General features: G+C 21.3%; 1 protein-coding gene across 1 annotated transcript in view; it reads right to left on the bottom strand.

Moving 5' to 3' along the window:
- Window positions 1-19607, bottom strand: part of LOC127280833 (probable serine/threonine-protein kinase DDB_G0282963) — a 41440-nt gene extending 21833 nt beyond the window's left edge. Inside the window, exons 1-6 of the mRNA XM_051304116.1 lie at window positions 18977-19607; window positions 14848-15165; window positions 8038-8995; window positions 6694-7049; window positions 5454-5905; window positions 3657-3808 (exon numbers count right to left, since the gene is read on the bottom strand). Coding sequence (XP_051160073.1) covers window positions 3657-3808; window positions 5454-5905; window positions 6694-7049; window positions 8038-8995; window positions 14848-15117 — 2188 coding nt within the window. The 5' untranslated portion in view covers window positions 15118-15165; window positions 18977-19607. The remainder of the gene's footprint in view (window positions 1-3656; window positions 3809-5453; window positions 5906-6693; window positions 7050-8037; window positions 8996-14847; window positions 15166-18976) is intronic.
- Window positions 19608-20973: the final 1366 nt, after the last annotated feature.

Genomic DNA, 20973 nt, shown 5'->3' with positions numbered 1-20973 from the left:
TAAATATTATATTAATTGGAAAGTTATCCATGAAACTGTTAATTTTAATATTTGAAAAAAAATTTCTAAATAAAAAGTATATTGAATTTTAATTAATCAACAAACGCAGTAATAGTATTTCAGAAATTTAATTATATATCTATATAGAATTTGAAAGATCATGAAGTGAAATAGCTCATAACGTGACTAATGAAGACTTCCTACATTAATTATTTCCTTTTGAAAGGTGTTATTTTCCATTTGGTTATATATAATAAATAATAATTTGCTAGAAAAGCGTGCGAGCATCTGATTAAAAACATACCATCAGAGAAAATGACCTAAGACAACTTAACGCAACACGAATTTTTTCAATTATTGCTGTAACTGTATACAACAAAAAGTACTCTATTGTTTCCTCAAAGTAAACTACTCGAAATTATTGTATTTTATTTGGAAAAAAAAATTTTACATAACCGACATTTGTTAAGAAACATTTCAGTTCAAATTTTTTTTTTTTTTTTTTATTTACCTAGGAACCAAATTCAATTTAAATAAAAAAAAATTCAAAAATAAATAAAATATATCAAAAAAAGTTTGTAAAATAAAATTTTATTATAAATAAATAATAAATGAATTAATTTATTTTTTGGAAAAAAAATAATTTTATAAAATTTAATGTCCTCAATCGATCAGAAAATAAAAAAAAAAATTTTTTGTAAATTTAAAAACTCTTGACTTAATTTTTCTAAATAAATAATTATTAAATTTATTTTCTAACAAAAACTTTATTTTTATTTAATAAAGTTTAATCGTCTCAAAGATATATTTCTTGTTATTTATCAAAAAATAAAAAATTTATTTTTGAATGAAAAATTCGATGAAAATTTTCGTCTCAAAAATATTATTTCTTACAATGAGATCAAAAAATTATAAAAAATAAATATTCTTTTAGATAAAAAAAATTTACAATTTTTCGTCTCAAAAAATAATTTATTTTCTAATTGTTGATCATAAATATTTGTAAACTTCAGGATCATTTTCTCACAATAATCCAAGGAGAAAAATATTTTTGAAAACTGTACATATTATGTAAGCAAGAAAAATACAGTTTTTAAAAGAAAAAAAATATATGATTCGTAAATATTTCAAAAATATAAGAAGTCAATAATAGAAGGCAGATATTATATGCATCGAAAGAGACAAATATATACCGTTATTTAAGGACAAGTATAATTATTATTATAAAAAGACAAATTGCAATATAAGGAAATATCGAGAGGTAATATTTGCCAATAATAGATCATTTCATCGCATAATAAAAGATCTCAAAAAAAAAGAAATTTAAATAAAAATTACTCTATTATTAACTATTATTATATGCAATAATAGTAATTATTATTAAAATAACGAATAATTAAAAAAAATTAAATAATTATATTATTAATGAATCTTTTATAACATATTCAATGATTACCAAATATATTTCTTGCGATTTATTAGCTCATGCTAAAAATCTATAGATATTTCAGAACAGAAATAAAAAGACGAAACGCTAATTTAATTTCTAGCACACGATAATTTCCATGCTTCATTAATTTTATAATTCTGATATTTTTCTCCATGGACGGAAAGACGATTTCATTTTTTTTTTTATGAGAAACAATCGAATTTATTTTCTTACTAATGCAAAAATTGTATTAATCCAAAAATAATGATAAGTATATAAAGTCAAGAGTATTTTAAGATTTTAAGATTTTAAGATTGACAAAAAAGTGAAAAAAACTGATAGTGAAAAGCAATTAAAGTGCAAAATAACTAATTTGTATCTATTCAAATTTTGAAATTTTTAATCAATTATTGAATGCATTAATGGTTTAAAATTTAGGTAAATTTAATTTGGATAAATTCAGGCTTCGCATCGACAAATTATCAAAATTTTAATTCAAATTTCTAAAAAACATTCTTAATTTTTAATTTTTTTAAATTTTTTCAAATCGAATTTAAACAATTTATTCGAATTAAAAAATTTCAAAATACTATTTACTTTTTAATGGTCAAAAAAAAATTTCGAACAATAATTAAGTTTTACAGATTTTTATATTACATTTTTTTAAAAAATAATTGCATTGCAAAAGATTTTAAATTTGAACTTTGTTTTAAATAATTAAATATTTAAAGAAAATTTAATTTAATTAAAATTTTTACTGATTTTTGTTGGTGAATAATTTATCAGAAATTACAGAAAAAATTGAAAGAATAAGAAATTGAACTTTAAAAGTTTTTAATTGAAAAATGTTTTTAGATAATTGAATTTTCAAAGAATATTATAAAAATCACTAAAAATAATTGAATTTTAGAAGAGTTACAGTTGAAATTTTTAGAAATAATTGAATTTCAAAAGATTTTATTAAATTTCAGACAATAATTAAATTTTAGAAGGTTTTAATTTGAAATTGTTGAAAATAAATGAATTTCATAAAATTTTGAATTGAAAAATAAATAGATTGGAATTTCATTAATTTTAAGTTTCGATCGATTAAATTTACATTTGATTGAAATTTCTAATTAATAAATTTGTTTTAACCAATAAAAATTAAAATTTATTGAAAGTTGAAGTAATTGAAATTGAAATTAAAATTTGAATCGAATAAAATGTAATAAAATTGAAATTCGAATGAACTAAAATTTGAAAATATTTAAATTTGAATAATTTGAATTTTTTGATCGTTTGAATTGATGGTTGATTAAAATTTGAAGCAATTTAAATTTATATCGATTACAAAAAACAATAGTTTAAATTTAGATTTATTGAAATTTTTCCTAAATAATTTTTAAATCAATGAAATTTTTTTTTTATACATTTTTCTCTGACATTTTCCTAACTTTCCTGACAAAAAAAATAATTTTTCCTTGACTTTTTCCCGACTTGTTGATATTCTGTATTTTAAAATTTGTGGTTTTTAATAAAATTTAAATAATTTGCCTTATTTTCATATAAAACGTTTTGCGAGGCGTTAAGGAACTTGATATTTCTAGACGCTATTAATAAAATGACTTTATGTATAGAATATATACAATAAATATAGAAATTATCATAAATCCAACTTGGCAGACAACTTCCTACACACGCATCTTTTAATCGTTCAAATCATCGCGCGAAGAAATGATGTTTAGCGACAACATTAAATATTTGAAAATGCGATTATAATCGAAAGTCAAGGACTATTTCTCCTGTGTTTGTCTTTCTTTCACTCGCTCATTAATAATGAAAGAAGTGAAACCATTGTAGAACGTGAACGTTTTATCGATCAATGTAAAATGATTTACAATTAAAAATTTGTAAACTTTTTCTATATAAAGAAAGATCAAAAAACGAAAGACGCAAAATAATTGAATTATTCATTTTGAATTGTCAGGAGAAATTTTTTGTTTCAACTAAACTTTGGCGAGAAAAAGAAGAAAAAAAAAATAAAATTTTCACTATTTTTTCCATATTTAGAATATAAATAAAATTGACTTTTAAAAATAGAAAAGAAGTTCTTTTCAAATTCAGAAAGTGATTTCAAAGACGTCAATGGCTTTCCCATAGTGTGTATTATGTAAGTCACTTGAATTATTGTATGTATATAGTAATAAAATGTTGTTGCAAACTTTCTCATTATAGTTTTACTTACCAAAGAGGACAACACGATCGCATATTGTTTGACTTGAAGACCTTCCGGAACTTTTCCGTGTTACTTTTGTTCGTTGTCCTCTCATTTTTCGCAAATATTTTTGTCCCAATTTTTTTTTACTTGGAGTCCCATGAGTATCTCCACCTCGTGCGCTAAAAAATTATAAATAAAATAAATTATTATAAATGAAATTTTTAGAAACAATAAAATATAATCCACTTTCAATATTTAGATCAAAAAAACAAGAATAAATTCCTTTTCTAATTTTCCCTTTTTTTTTAATATTCTAAATTTAAATTTTGAATATTGTAAACAATTTTAATTTTCTAATTGAAAGAAAATCGACATTTTTCAAGATATGAGCCAAAATTTCTGAAAGTTCAAATGAAAACGAAATATTTTTTTTAATCTATAAATTATTAAAAATTATAATGGCCATGTAAAATAAAACAGTAAATTAAATAATTATTAAATTAATAACTTCTTTTTAGATATTTAAAACAATATTTTGTAATAAAATTCGTACTTAAAGATGCAAAAAAAAAAAAATTTCGTTCATTTGAACTTTCAAAATTTTTGGCTCATTTTCAAGATAATAATTAGAATTATTTTTTATTATTTTTAATAATAATTAAAAAAGAAAAATTTAACATTATTAGAAAATGGAAATTAGGAGGAAAAAAAAGAAATTAAAAAATATTTGATATAAAGTGTGTAGTTCCATTGGAAGATAAAAATTTTTTGCAATTATGATATATTAAATTTTTTTTTGTTAAATGTATCTCATCTCGAACATAGAAGAAAAAGCTATTAATTTCAAATGTTTGCGAAGTACTATTGTTTTCGTTGAAACAATAAAGATGGACCGTCACGCCATTAAGTCTCCGGTTGGATAATGAAGTAACTCTGATATTATCATTGCCTTCATATTAAAATGAAATCACAGCTTTCTAAACAATTTCTAAAACGAATAATTTTACCTAGAACATGAAATCTCAAATTTTTCCATTTTTTAAAAATCAATAATAATTAATTAATTTCAAATACCATTTTAATTAAATTTTCTTTGAATTTTAAAATTAAATTTTAAATTGACTTTATTTTGAAATTGCAATTTTTCAAATTTAATTCTTATTGTTTATTTTTCACCTCATTGCTACTGTTTTAAAAATTTTTTTTGTTATTTTTATTGAAATTCTGAAATTTTTTTTCCAACAAACTATATGTAAATACATAAAAATGGCACTGAGAAAAAAAGAATTTAAAATTAACTTTTTAAAACGTCAATTTCTACCGTGTTAAAAAAGCAATAGGCAATAATTGTTTTTGTAAAAAAAAGACAAAATTTACCTGGTTACTAAGGTAACAAATAAATTTAATTAAAATAATAATATGCATTTTTAACGTAAACAATAAAGCAAAAATTGCCTTTTTAAAATAAATAATTGTTAAATAATTTCTATTTATAAATTAAAATCCATAAAGTTTTGTCATAGTTAAAGAAATTTTAAAGTAACAATATTTCTTTAAATGGAAAAATTTTAAACCCTATTACTTTCTATAACTTTTTTTTTAAATGTGCTAATATTTTAGAGATTTTTTACTTTCGTATAGAACAAAAATTTACCAAAGTATTTAAACCAATACAATAATTAAAAATTTTAAATGGCTTTTTTCTCATTGAATACACTTCATATTAGAAATGTATTATTATTGCATAAAAGTATAGAATGTGAACTACTGAGACTTTATTGAGTGGATAATATTACTGTGAAAAGAATTTGAAATGCCACTCACCACGTGACGTTTCTCTTTGGCGCAAGTAAAGAGGGTTTCGTGTCTTCAAGATCCTCCCACTCAGATTCCTTGCCATTCAACGATGACCCCGGTTGAGATCCTGTACTAGAGCCTGCGTACAGGCTATTGACACGTTCCTGACTTGGTAGATCGACGTCATCATACACTCCTTGTTCATTCTCGTCATTTATCTCTTCATCCTCGTCGACACTCGAGTAATCATTGTTCACAATTTCATTTTCATAATTTGAATTTGTTTCAGAATTCTCCTTTTTTTCAAATTCAATTTTTCCATCTTCTCCTTGCTTTTTCATAATCAAATAGTCATTTATCTCCAATGTACTTGTTGATGAGAAATTCTGTTCAATTTGACATGACGATGGCATAACGTCGTCATAAACTTCTTCAAATTCTTCATTATTTGGAAAACCCACATCATCGTAATCGTCTTCCTGTGAACGAAAAAAAAAATTCAAATTTTTTGATAAAATGCAAAAAAAATAGTTAAATAATTCTAAAAAATAATTATAAATTATTTTGAAAAATATTTTCCAAAATAATTTAAAAAACAAAAAATTGTAAATAATTTTTTTTCTCAATTTTATCAAATTATTGAATTATAAAATTAATCGATTTTACAAAACATTAATTAAATTTTAATAATGTTTTTACATTCAAGCACGTAGTGAGTATTAAAAAATTATAAGTAAACTTGTTACATTGTTTAATGAAATTTTATCTGATATGTAATTACAATGATGAAATTGTGAATATTTTGCTGATTGTCATATTTTTATTTTTTTGTAATAATATACGAATATTGCACGCAAAATTGAAATTTATTATTTAACATCTATAAATAATACGTGAATTAATGTGAAAATTCCGAAATTAATTTTTTTTTTTTTTTCATCAGAACTGTAAAATATGAGATGTTTATAATATTAAAATTAACAATAATCAACAAAAGATGTAATCTTGAAAATTCTCTTATACTTAAACAAAAGTTACGAAAAAGATGAATAAATAAAAAATATATATTCTTTTTATTTCATAATTTTAAGATTGTTTCGCAAAATTTGAATGTAAATTACATTTTTCTTTAATTACTTTAATATTTGGCAATTTTTTTTCTTTTTTTTTGTTATTTAAATTAATTTTGAATAAATTACAATTTAAAAGAGAATGAAAAATTTTCTTCTTTAAAATATATTTAAAATTTATTTAATTAAATATTCACCTCAAATGATATTCCAATATCGTCAAATTCTTCGTACGTATTTTCATCTTTATTGTAATTGCTGGTCGATGAATTTTCATGATTTTCCGAATTTCTCCTTCGATTGCTCCAAAGAAAACTTGAATTTGCTTTTAAACCTTTATAAAATGAAAATTCAGATACTGGTTCGTAAATTTTTTCATCGACCTCATTCTCATCATTGTTCTTCAATTGGCTATTTTCCAAATTTTCAACTTTCACCGATTGATTTTCATTCACTGAATCATAAGATGGATCGCTGTCGGTTGTTAATGGTAATTTTTTAATTTCCACATAACCCCTTCCGTCAGTTTCACTTAGCAAGAAGCTAGGACGACCTGAAGCAAAAAAAAAAAAAAAAATAATCAAATAATATCTAAATTTTTTAATTTATTTCTAAAATATTTATTAATATATTGTCCCTTTATTTTTGAAATAAATCTCTGACTTTGCGGCTACCTACTCTTTTTTTAAAACAAAAATATAAATTATGAAAAATTGAATTTTATTTACAACAATAAAATGCAGTAAATAAAATATTTTGTCGAATTTATTTTATTTATTAAAAATTGTTCTCAAATTGAAAAAATTAGACCGTTTGAAAATTTGCAAATGAATTTTTTTTCATGAATTTTATAAATGATTAAAAATTCCAATTTTAATTATTAATATAGTAATAAATTAAAATTTAAAAAATTATTAAAAATTTGTTTAAAGAATTTACAAATGTAGAATTTAACAAGGATGTGAAACCTTTTAGAATACTAATTTCAACCAAGATGTATATATATATATATATATATATATACATTCTGATGAAACAATTGACTCGTAAAATTGCTACATGATCCTGGTAGAGTTTGCGGTTTACTTTATAACCATAATAATTATTATTATCATCATTGGCTTAGGCTATAAACAGTTTTTCTTTTTTTATGAAGTGGCAAGTCCGGGAACCATTGTAGCGTATAATATATTTTACCAGAAATTACAAAGAGTTTTAAATGTGTTAATTAACAATTAAGATTCCTAAGATATCAAAAAAAAAAAAAAAAAAAACGATTCTAATTATCAAAAAAATTTTCTTTTAATGCAAAAAAAAAATTTCTAATTTTTATCTTTTAATTTTATAACATTAATGAGAAAATAATTATTATTTTCTAATTTATAAAATTTTAATTATTAACATTTTTAATGATAATAATAATAATAATAATAATAATTATTATTATTATTATTATTATTAATAACTAATAATGAAAAAATAACTAAATATGCACTTTGAACAATTATTCTTTAATTAAAATTAAATTAAAAATTACTCACCGTTAAGTTTCTCCATATTTTTGGAATTATGTAATTGATCCATTTTGAAAATTCTCAAATCAACGAATTTTTGTTCATGTGTAATAATATTTTGTTTTGAACGTGAAGATGGATTGTCAGAATTGATCAATAATTTTGGATTTGTTGCAGAAGCAACATGAACAAAATTTGTTGGTGATGATATTGTCACATATTTTAATTCACTTCTTGAGAGACTTTTACATTTTGCAGAATCATTTAAATCAAATTTTTCATTATTCTTCAATGAGCCCAGCGATAAACTCAATCGATTTTTTCTCAATTTTTTGTAACGTTTCACATGATTTGATATTGGTACATAGTGAAGAACATTTTTTGTAAAATATTTATATTTTCTTTTACTCTTATCATCGGTTATAAATTGATTTTCAATAATAATATTATTATTATTTATATTAGACGTTTCATTGTCATTAAATTGAATACTGCTCGAGTTATTTGTATTATTATTATTATTATTACTACCGTAACCACTATCTGATTGATTGCTGAGATTATAACTATTAATACTAAGAGATGAAATATCCAGATCTAAAGTTTGTTCGACTTCCGGTTTTTTAACATTTAAATTATTGCCAATTGTAATAACATCATCGTATAATTCACTATCTAAAATGAGTGATGAATTAAAATTATCATCATCATCATCATTATTGAGTTTTTTGTTTTTTTCACTTGTTCTTGTCACTTTTTTTTGAGATTCAAATAATTTCACGTCCCTTGGCAATGTGTGGCTCTTCATTTGACAAGAATCGTGTTTAATAATAATTGGTAATTTTGAGTCTTTTAATAATTTTTTACTGCTACTTCTTCGATTAAGGGAAACGGATTTTTTCAAAATTTCCTTTTGATTGTCATTTTTTGTATTTTGATTTAATCGCGAACGAATTTTCCATTGAATATTTGAAGCTGTTCGAACCTGTAATTTAAACAATATAATATTATTAGCATTTTTAACAAATAAATAATTAAATAATTAAATATGAAATATGAATATTGATATAATTGATCATTATTTAATGTAAATAAATATTAAAGTAAAGTTTAATAATTAAATTTAATTTAACTTTAAATTGGAATTATTAAAATATTTTTAAACTTCGAAAATATAAAATTTTTTATACAAAAGTCAATGAACAGAGAAAAAATTGAAAGGTTTGTTTATTAAAAAAAAAAAAACAAACAAACAAACAAACGTGATATTACTTTTTCTTCTTCTTCTTTGTGTGAAGAAATAAACAATTTTTTTTTTTTATAAAGGAAATAAAACATCATTTTGCTTCAAAAGTATCTTTTTACAATTCAAAAATTCGCAATGTTTATAATCAACGATTTTTTGGAGAAATATTTTTTCAAAACAAAAATTCTATGAATTTTTGCCTCAAAGATATTTGCAATTTTTTTTAGCAAACAAATTATAAAAAAAAACATTTTTTTTTAGAATTTTATAATATTTTTAAAATAATTTGTTTTCTCATTATTGATCATAAACTTTAACGGATCGTTTTTTCCCTCCTAAAATTTTAGTGGAATTTATTTTTCCGATTTCTAAATCGTTGAACGCACTGACAGAAAAAAAAGGAGAAGGTGAAACTTGATTTGCAAATTGGTTAAAAATGCAAACTCTAATCAATTTACATAAAATTATTAAATCCAATAATGAGGCCTTCGGCTAAAAATAGTAACAAATGTGAATAAATTCATCTTTTACAGGATAAAAACAATAATAAATTCTTACAAATTCGAAAAAAAAATTTCTTTTCAAAACAATAGCCATTGTTTTTTTTTTTTTTTTTCATTAAAATTTCGAAAAAATCTATTTCAATGCGTGAATTTTTTTTGCAATAAAATAATTTTTTTCCAACTAAAAAAAGACGTTTTTGTTAAAATTATTTTTTTAATAAAATAGAAAAATAATTCTCAAAATTTTTTCGAAATTTTCAAAGTAAAATAGAATTTTTTTTTTTTTTATAATTAAATACCTTGTTATAATGGAGTAAAAATTAATTCTTGAGAAAAGTTTGTACAAGGAAAGAAATTTTTGCAGTTATTATTGAAACTCGACAGAAAAGAATATGGACCATGCGGTACAATGAACTTTATACTTCAACAGTATGTATGTGCGAATTCAAATGAGAATTGTGGTCGAGCATTTTTGTTGAATATCATTATTTCCCTATTGTTTAAAATAAAGACTGAGAAAAAGGGGGAAATTTTTTTTTTTTTTTTCATTTTAATTTGATAAAAGCATTGCGATCAAGATCGCGAGGTAATAATACCGTTAAAACTTAGAGAAGTCATACTTATTGTTAGAAACGCGGCGAATGGTGAATGTTTACTCTTGTAACGGGTCTCTTCTCGATATATATCTACAACGCAGATGTTGCGTTGAAGGTTGACACAATCGCGAACATGTTTAAAGTAAATAGAAAAAAAAAAAATAGAAAAATATTTGAAAAAAAAAATGTTCTATCAAAAGAAGTGAAAAAAATCGAAAGTTATCATAAAATTATTATTAATAGGATAATTTCAATTTTATCCGCAGATTAAAAAAATTTGTCAATTGAAAAAATGATAAAAATATAAATTTTTTACATTTTTACTTCTTTTTTTTTCACAAAAAAAATATAGGAATTAAAAAAAATATAATTTTTAAATTTAATTTTTCATAATTAAACTTGTAAAAAAATCAGATGTTAAAAATTAAAAATAAAAAGGTGACTTTTATGATTAAATAAATAGAAATTAAAATTATTGAAAAAAAGGGGAAAAATACTTTGGAATTAAAAAAATTAAATTAAAATTACTGTTTGGAATAAATTCGAGAATAAATTAATATTTTGAATAAAATTATTTTACTGAACCAAAATAATATTTTTTTAAATTTTCTCTCTCTCTCTCTCTCTTCAAACTAGTAATTGTTTAAACGTCCATTTAATTAAATTTATACGGTAAAAAAATTATAGAAAAATTTTTCTTTTGACGTAATGAATCTCGATGTGAAAATTACATCATTATCAGAAATTGTATTCTTGTCTTGAGATTAAAAGCCTATAATTCAATTGTTCTTTGGCGTAGCAAAACAGGTATCTTAAGTAGCCTTTCAACAGTTATTATCACTAAACCTTTTTGCTAGATTTGTAATAACGATGAAAAAAAAAGAAAAGAAAAACAAAATCGTATCGTCAATAATTTTCCGATAAATGTTTAAAATAAAAAAAAATAAATAAAAATTCAACAATCTTATAAAAAGATTCATTTTATCTTAAAACTGATAAAGAGAAGCTCATAATTTTTATTTTATTTCAAATATTAATAAAAATATATATAATAATAATATAAATATACAATACAAAAAATTTTTTTCGAATTTTTTTAATTCCAATTTCATCATCGAATCTTTTATGTCAATATTTATTAATAATTTATCAAAACATTATATTTTTTTATAAAAGATTATAAAATTTATAAAGTAATAAAATATAAAGTATAAAGTATTCTCACAAGAATTGCGAAAAAACCTCGTTAAATTTGGAACCTTGAATAAATAAAAAGTTCGAAATTATAATTAGATGAAGAAAACTTAAACCGATTTTAATCTGTAATAAAAATGTTATCATTACTTTTTCCGAATAAAAACTATATTTACGATTGAAATAAATATTTGTTAACGATTATTATTAAGTATTAATTACAAATTTCGATTACTATAATATTGAAATAAACATTTTTAGAAATATTATAAAAATATTGTAAATATTGTAGAATGAGCTCTCAATCTCAAATTTCTCAATGGAAAAACATTTTGTTCTTCAAAAGTTATTAATTATTTGCAAATAAAAATTATTATTAACATAATAAAAAAAAAATTAAACAGATAGCTAAAAACAGATGAAAAGAACAGCTTGATGTGGTTATAATCTTTAAAAAATTATATAATTTAATCAAGAATTTCAATATGATTTTTTTGGTTTCAGTCAAATTTATTTTTACTTGGATAACATTTTTCAAACGTTGATTTTTAAGTAATTTGTTTTTTTGATGTAATGATAAATTTAATAATAGAAAAATCAAGAAATAGAATTATTTTTTTTTATCAAAGAAACTGAAATTATTTAAGGGCATATCTCTAGAACCTTTAACTTTAATGTCCCTCGCATATATTTTGGTAATTTTAATAAATTTTTCGTTGGTTTTTGTTGGAAATATTAATGCTTGATACAATCAATCATTTCCAAAAGATTCCACTTTAATTTATTAAATACATAAATAATTATTTCAATTTTAATACGCGATTTTTAACAATGTCTACTTGTCCTTAACCATACTTTCTGATGCTTTAAACGATATAGTTTTAGATTTAATAAAAATTACTAATTCTGAAATATGGTTTTTCAATGTTAATTAATCGGTGAACACATTTTCGCAGGGAAATTAATATTTTATTAATTGTGAAAAAATTTATAAGCTTTTAAAAGTTGTCCCTCACTTTTAACCTTTTCTACCGTAAGCATCGTATTTATGATTTTTCTTTTATAAGACAAGCGGCACGTTAAAATAACTTATGGGAAATCAAAGATCAAGCTACTATAATTATTTTGAGACATAATAAATTGATGTGCTTCATGTTTTCAAAAAATTATTATAAGTTATATAAACGAAAACACGCGTGGACAAAATTTGAAAACAACCGTAATACGAGTGATACTTCATGAAAATCATATAAAAGTATTCGAAAAGTACTTGTATATATTTTCACATGTGCCATTTAACATCCCGTGAATGTGCTTCGAGAAAAAATACTTTATTGCAAAGATAATGTAAAAATATTCATCAATTACGGTCGACCGTAATCGACCGAAATTTTTTAGAAGGAAATTGTTATGTACGAAGTTGCCGATTATAATTTTTTTTATAGAAACTGTCATTAATTATTAAAACCTGAAGGTTAAGTTTTAATGTTTATTTCGAGACACAAAAATGGATCCAAAAAAATTCATTCTGAAAAAAGATAAGATGCGAGAGAAAAGAAAAATAGAAAAGGAAAAAAGAGAAAAGAAATTGGAAAGTTTACGAATATTAAATTTAAGTAGAAAATAGTCTATGAAAATCGTATGGTAAATTTTAAAAATTACAATTTTACATTTTTAAAACAATTCACTATAATAAAAATCTATTTTAAAATGTAATGTAAATATTCAAATAAAAAATTTATATATCTAGTTAATTTTTGACACATGCTTTTATACCAAGTGCATTATTTCAGTATTTTATTATTCATATAAATATTGAAAATATTAAACGAATTTTATTGCTTTTTAAAATTATAACCCCTTAGAAAATTCCCTTCAACTGTTTTTTATCCTAAAAAGCAAACACCTGTTGAATATTTTTTTGTTACAGGTTAAAAATAATTCTCAATTTTAAATATTTATAACTTTTTGAAGACAACTTGTTTTATCTGTCCACTTGTATAATTGGAAAGCTTAGTTCTTAAAGTTTATGTAGACAAAGTTTCAATACTGTGCTCAAAAAAAAAAAAAAAAAATTTTTCTTATTGAAAAGTTAAAGGTTTCAAAGATATGCCCTTAAAATAAAAAATTAAAATTGTCTAACAATGTTTTTTTAGAAGAAAAAATATTATTCTATGCAAATTATTATTATAATTTTTATTTAAAACATATTTGCAACGTCTCTTGATCAACAATTTTTTTTTGAAGATTATTTGTAGGCTAAAAAATATTACGTACAAGAAATTAGCATCGTCAGTTTGTTTTTTTTCAAAAATAATATTTTTGTGCCAATTTGTGCTGTAAACAGTTTTTTTGAAAAAATAATAATTAGAACACAAAATTATTCACAAAAAATTAAAAATTATTTAAAATAATTAAATTTTAAAATCCAAAAAACAAAACAGTTTTACCTAAAAAAAAATTCAAAACTTATTATTTTTCAAAAATAAATTTTCTGCTGAAAAAAAAAACTAAAAAAAAAAATTCAAAACTTATTATTTATCAAAAATAAATTTTCTGCTGAAAAAAAACCAAAAAAAAAATTCAAAACTTATTATTTTTCAAAAACAAATTTTCTGCTGAATTGTTTTCGTTCAGTTAAAAACGAGTTAAAAATTATTATTTTTCAAAAAAAAATTGTTCTGAATGATAACTGGATTTGAAGAATTTAGCACAAAATTTTCTTTAAAAAATAATAATTTTTGAATATTTCTGAAAAAAATCTATTTTTGATTATTAAAATTGAATCCTAGGTAATTTTGAAAATTTTTTAATTGTTTCTGTTTGTTCTCGACGAGCCTAATTCAGTACAAAATTTGATTTTGAAAAATAATCATTTTTAAATATTTATAAATAAAAAAACGTGTTTTAAATTTTAAAGTTGAATTTACAAAACAATTTTTTTTATTTGTTAATTTTTTTTTTCTTTATATGAATCAATTTTTTTTTTAATAAAATTTTTTGAATAATTCAGAGAAAAAAAATGATTTTTTGAAATTAAAATTGAATTATTTTCAAAAAATTTTAATTTATCGTGAATGGTTCAAAAATCGGTTTTTGAATTCAAATTTTAATTACTTTTCAATTTTTACAATTAATTCTGAGTAAAAAATTCTTCGAACATTAAAAAATACTAAAATAGTTCTAAAAGTACAGCATTATATAAATAAAAAAAATAGAAATTTTTCTTTTCGCAATAAAAAAATATATATACGCGCAAGATGAAAGTGTAAATCGTTAATATATAGATTGCGCTCACCTTGAAGCTGGGCTTTCTAGAAGACGTTTTTCTTGGAATAATCTTTTCTTTATTATTATCAATTTTCCCAGAATTATCCACAATATGATTATTATCAATTGGCAATAATTTGAGTGGTAGAGTTGCTCTTTTCAATGCCAAACTGTCTAGAGTGGCATAAATAATTTTATCGGAATTCAAACACGGTGGTGATCGTTCACCACCGTGCAGGAAACTCCGATTCGCCGTTGGCGATGGAGTCATCCCGATTTCTTCCGGTTTAACGTGCATTCGTCAGGGGAATCCTTAGTTTTTTTTCTTTCATCCTCTCTCCATCTCCTGCAACATTTTTTTTTTAATTTTTTTTTTTTTTTTATCAATTCATAGAACCGGTTAGAGACTGTGCGTGTGATTCATCAGAGAACTTTGTGAAAATTTTATCTCAAAGTGAGTGTGAGGCTGCGAAGAAGGGTTTTTTTTTTATTGATTGGTTAAAAAGTAGAGTAAAATCATTTCATTGATTTTTATTCATCATTCATAATAATATACTTGGAAATATACTGTAAATTTTAATTACTTAGAACTTTAAACATTTTATTTATTTTTATTAATTACATTTATTATTTAATAATTTAATTCATGTTTTTCAGATTATTTATTATTTATTTTTTTTTTTTTTTTGACAGTCTCACAAAATTAAAATATTAAAAAAATTAAATAATAAAACTAAAATTAAAAATATGTTTGAATTAAATCAATTAAAGTTGATTTTCAAGATATAATATAGAAAACTAGAAATTAATTTAAAAAATATTTCAGTTTTAGAGAATATATAAAAAAATCGAATTAATAATTGTTAAAAAAAATTTTTGATAATAAGAATAATAAATGCTTCAATAAAAAATGTTTTAATTGCATAAATTATATTTCTAATTATAACTATAATAATTGAATATTTGCAATTTTTCTTCATAAAAAATTTACGACTATTTTTTAGTTATTTATACGTGTACAATTAGAACAACTAGAATCTAATTAAAGAAAGAGAAGTGAATTCTCACAAGGGAATAACTATATATAAATACGAATAAAAAAAAAAATTCTTATAAATCTTCCGTGAGACACAAAACAACTTCTTTATTAGTGTAAAATCTCATAAAACCAACTATTCTCTTTATTGTATTTTCTCTTTCTAAATTATTATCATTTGAAATTATTTTACGTAAGATTTAAATTCTCGTATATGATTGACTTTTTTTTCTATATTTATTTTGTTATTCGCAGTAAAAAATATATTTCATCCTAAATAATCCTTAATAAAAAAAAAATTTTTTTCTTTAAAATTTTATTTATTAATAAGAAATTAATGTAAATTTCATTGTTTGTTACTTTTACACAACATAAAAATCGAATATCATAAAGATTAAAATCTATAAATATATACAAAGAAGTCAAAGACATTGTTAAAATCTATATATATATATATTATATGAATAGAAATGAGTCGATTTTTTAGATTAGATAAAAAAAGACAAAATTATTGCAAAGTTGTCAATTTATTTTTTTTTTCAAAATTATAATTTCAAGCAAAATAAAAAAATTTCCTTTTAAATTAATTAAAAGTTGAACTTTAATTTTTTTTTTGTTATAGAAAAAGGTTTCTAAAATTTTGAAACGTTCAAATGCGAAAAAAAAATCACGTCTGTAATGTTTATAATATTTATAATCAACGATTATAAAAATAAATATTTTTCACACGAAAAATAATAAAAATTTTTCCTTATACAAATATTTCTTTTATAAATTTATGTTGATCGAAAAATCCTTGCCTAAATTTTTTCAAACAAAAAATTATAATTTGCATAGAAAAAAAATATTTTTTCTTCAAAAAAAAAAAAAAAGTTAAAATTGAAACATTTGCTTCTTCAAATAAATTAATTTACTATAAAATTTGTGAATACAAAAATTAATTTAATTATTTATTATTATTTAATTAATTAATTTAATTATTTAATTTTTTCGAAAATCGTGTCAAAATATTATATATATTTAAAAATAATAGTAAAACAAAAAAATTGAATAAATAAAAATAATAATTAATAAATAATAAAATAATAAATAATAATTAATAAATAAAAAATAAATAATGTAAAAAATAAAATATTTTGAAAAAAAAATCTATAACTTGAAAGTACGAAGCTGAAGTACGCAACGTTTATATAAACGATTTTTAAAGAAATAATTTTTTAAAATGAAAAATTCTATAATTTTTTGTCTAAAAAATATTTCTTGTATTTTTTATTAATCAACAAATTATAAAAAAATAATTTTTAGGTAAAAAATTATAGAATTTTTTATTTTAAAAAATTATTTCTTTAAAAATCGTTTATATAAACGTTGCGTACTTCAGCTTCGTTTGAAAGTTTAAAATTTCAGGGACACATAATACGGGAATAATTACGAAATCCATTAGAATGAAAAATTTTCTTTATTTCGGAAACCGGATATAAAATTGATATTAAAGAAATTCTTGGAGAGATAAAAAGAAGAGTGTATACCATTACCGTTATCACATTTAACAATAAAAATCGCGTTTATATTTACTGTACAAACTCATCAACCGTATGTTCCGTACTTGCATATTATATACATTACAGCTGTTTTGTTATATAGAATCCTTCTAACTGGATCTTTAATTTACTGACGATTTACATCTCAACAATTCACTATATTATATAATCTAATAAAATCAAAAAAAAAAAATTATTAATTAATTATTGTAATTAATAATTAGAATTAATAATTAATTTAAATTATTTTAATTAATAATGAATTATTAGAATTATTAATTAATTATTAAAAATGTTAATTAATTAATTATGTAATTATCAATTTTTTTAAAATTCAAAACAAACAATAAATAATTAATATTATTGTTTAAATCGCCATAATTAGAAACACAGTTAAAGATCGATGATATGTATCGAAAGATATATAGAAAATATTATGTAATAAATACTGATCAGATAAATATAAAATTTTCTCGATAGAAAAAAAACATATATATGGAATGTAATGCAAATGTTTTTAATATACGTACACTATACTGGTCGCTAAAATGATTACAAAACGTTTGACTTTTGTGAGGTAATATCGTTAATATACATATATAGCTAATAATTAATTCATCGGGTGAGAATAAAATGGAAATACGTATATATATATAAGAAATTCCAGAAATATCTTATCTCAAGAACTATAGACGCAAACGTTATTATTAATTTCAGAGTCATGTGTAAAATTTTCTATATTTTTTGATAATATAAATTATTAATAAAAATAATTATATAAACAATAATGCATTATAATTTCATTGAATATAAAAAAATTCGAAATTATTTAAAATAAAAAACAAAATCGTGATCTTTTTTATATATTAAAATGATGAATCGCGAAAGTTGTCATCCGCGCATTTTTCCATGGGAATTATTGCATAATATATTAATATAATTTAGTAATTAAAACATAGCACCTACTATTATGGATTGTAATAGAATAAATTGAATTATCTTATAAAGGTGCGTCTACGAGAATGAAAAATAAGATTGTAAAATGCAAGGAAAGAAATCTCACGCTCTCCTTTTATTCCAGTATAACGTTATATATATATATATAAAACACTTGTAAAGTATGTATTTACTGGTGTACTTTCTTTTTGCAATATAAGGAGAAAAATTACTTTTACAACCTTATAAACATATGCAGGAACTTTGTTTTTAGTAGAATAGTATAAAAAAATTGGACATTGATATTGACGCAAATCTAACCTAACAATTCTTGTTTATAATTTCACGCAGTTTCTCAAGAAAAATAGATCGAAAAAAAAATTAATTAAATTAGATAACAAAAAAAAATATCTATCATTTTTTTGTGATTATTTTTACGAAAATGGAAAAAATCGACCTGTCAGTATATTATTTTTAATTACTAAAATAAAGAATCAATTTCTTTTTAAATAATTTAATTCCAACGAAAAAAAATATACATTTTTAATGATTAAATTAAAGAATGAATTACGCTAATTTAAAAATTCTCTGTTTTGGAGGAAATAAGATTATTTACAATCAAAATATTAAAAAACAAAACTTACGAGTCAATTGTCCCGCATAGCTTTTTTTTTCCTCCAAACGTCAACAATCTCTCTCTCTCTTTGTTTTTGATTTACAAAATCGTCCAAGTGAAAAAATTTGTAAATTTCAAATTTCTCCAAATCAGTCAATTTGTACGTGACACTTCAATTCTTTTTAGGTACATAAAAAAAATTTTCTTGTTACATATTTCACAATAACTGACAGTCCGTTAGAAAAACCGAAACTTTGCACTATTTTCCAAAATGTCAAATTTTCATTATTATAAATAATATAGAAATTGTAAATCGATGAATTTTAAATGCACATTTTTAAGTTATTTGAACTGTCAAAAGAAATTTTTAATCAGACATTGATTTCTTTAAAATGTTATCGAACATTGACTGGAATAGAATAGATATTGAATGACCGCGGATTTATCAGATGACTTTATATAGTTAACCTCTTATTTTTCTTTTACACCACATGCTGGGAAAACAGTGTTCGTATTGAAAAAAAAAAATGTTCAAACAATAAACAAATGTTTCTTATTGTTTTGTGTCACACGTACGCAGTGACAAACACGCGAGACACAACTGTGATGATTCGCGAATTCCCCCCTGATATGTATACAGTAAAGGCAAACGGTATAACCAATGGAGCGAATAACATATAGCAACGAAATGAACCGAAACCGTACGAATTTACCCGCTTATTCGTTTCGTATCGCTTCGGGTGTCCGCGTGGACAAATCGGTTATTTCCGATGTGAATCGTTTCAGGAGCGTAACTATTGCGGGAAATTCAAAAAGAAAAGGGTGTTTTAGAAAAGGAGATAGGTTTTTTTTTTTATTAGTTCTGTATTCAATTAATCGACTTTAATTTTTCTCGAGTGTCTACATTTTTTAACGTCCCTGGGAAAATTAACTAAATAGCATTAAATTCGAAAGAAGGTTGCGTAAAAAAAATTATAAATTTATAGTTTTGAAATTGAAATTTCATGTAAATTAATTTATACACCTTTACATTTATTTTAAATCAGTTTTTTTATTATTTATTTATTATTATAATTTTTAATTTTAATTAATAATTATATTTATTATAATTATTTATTTATATATTATTATTTATTACAATTATATTAGGATATTTAAAAAAAAATTACGCAATTATTTTAATCAATTTGCATAATTTTTTAAAAAAAGGTAAACATAATTAAAATTGCAAATTTTATGAAATAAAAAAAAAATATTGAAAAATTGTCAAAAAAAAATTTTTTCAGATGTGAAAATATTAATTTTGACAGATTTTTTTTTCAATAAAAATAATCTTTAACTTGAGCTGTGAAAAAAGTGGAAAACGGTGATTTTATATATATATATATATCGAAAGAAAGGTAGAAACTTGAAACTATATACGTAAAGGAATTCCCGCATTCCTGGTCAGGTTTGAGTCGTGAGTCAAATGATGTGGCACGATGGCCTCAATTTATTTTCACCCTGGACCGGATAAACTACTGTAAATTAAGGGAACTTTCGCGATGAAACCTCACGTTTCGAGATAATTAATATTAAAAATCTTTCTCAGAAAACAATAAATTACTTTGCAAAACAGTTTATAATGATCCAATATCTTTCTCCTCTGTTTAAATATAAATAAAAAAAAAAATAATAGAGAAAGTTTATCATTTCTATACATATATTTATATATTATATAAATAAATAAATAACGATAATGCAATCATATAATAAATAAATATTATATAATTTAAAAAAATGATTATTATTATTATAAATAATAATAAAAAATTGATAATTTAAAAAAAATATATTTTAACAATTTTTTGTTTTTTAATTTTAATATTATTTTAAATTATTATTATTTATAATACTCTCTCATTACCATATGTAAAAATATAAAAAATTCTAATATAATTTATTTATCTTATTTATTTATAATATATTAGGGGGGCTATGCCCCTTACCAATCCCTATTATTTTTCACTTTAATGATTAATTTTT

Source organism: Leptopilina boulardi, unplaced genomic scaffold (genome assembly GCF_019393585.1).
Source record: "Leptopilina boulardi isolate dan_hultmark-lab unplaced genomic scaffold, ZJU_Lbou_2.1 LbouV2_255, whole genome shotgun sequence".
Taxonomy (NCBI): Eukaryota; Metazoa; Arthropoda; class Insecta; order Hymenoptera; family Figitidae; genus Leptopilina; species Leptopilina boulardi.
This window is presented reverse-complemented; position numbering and strand designations above follow the sequence as displayed.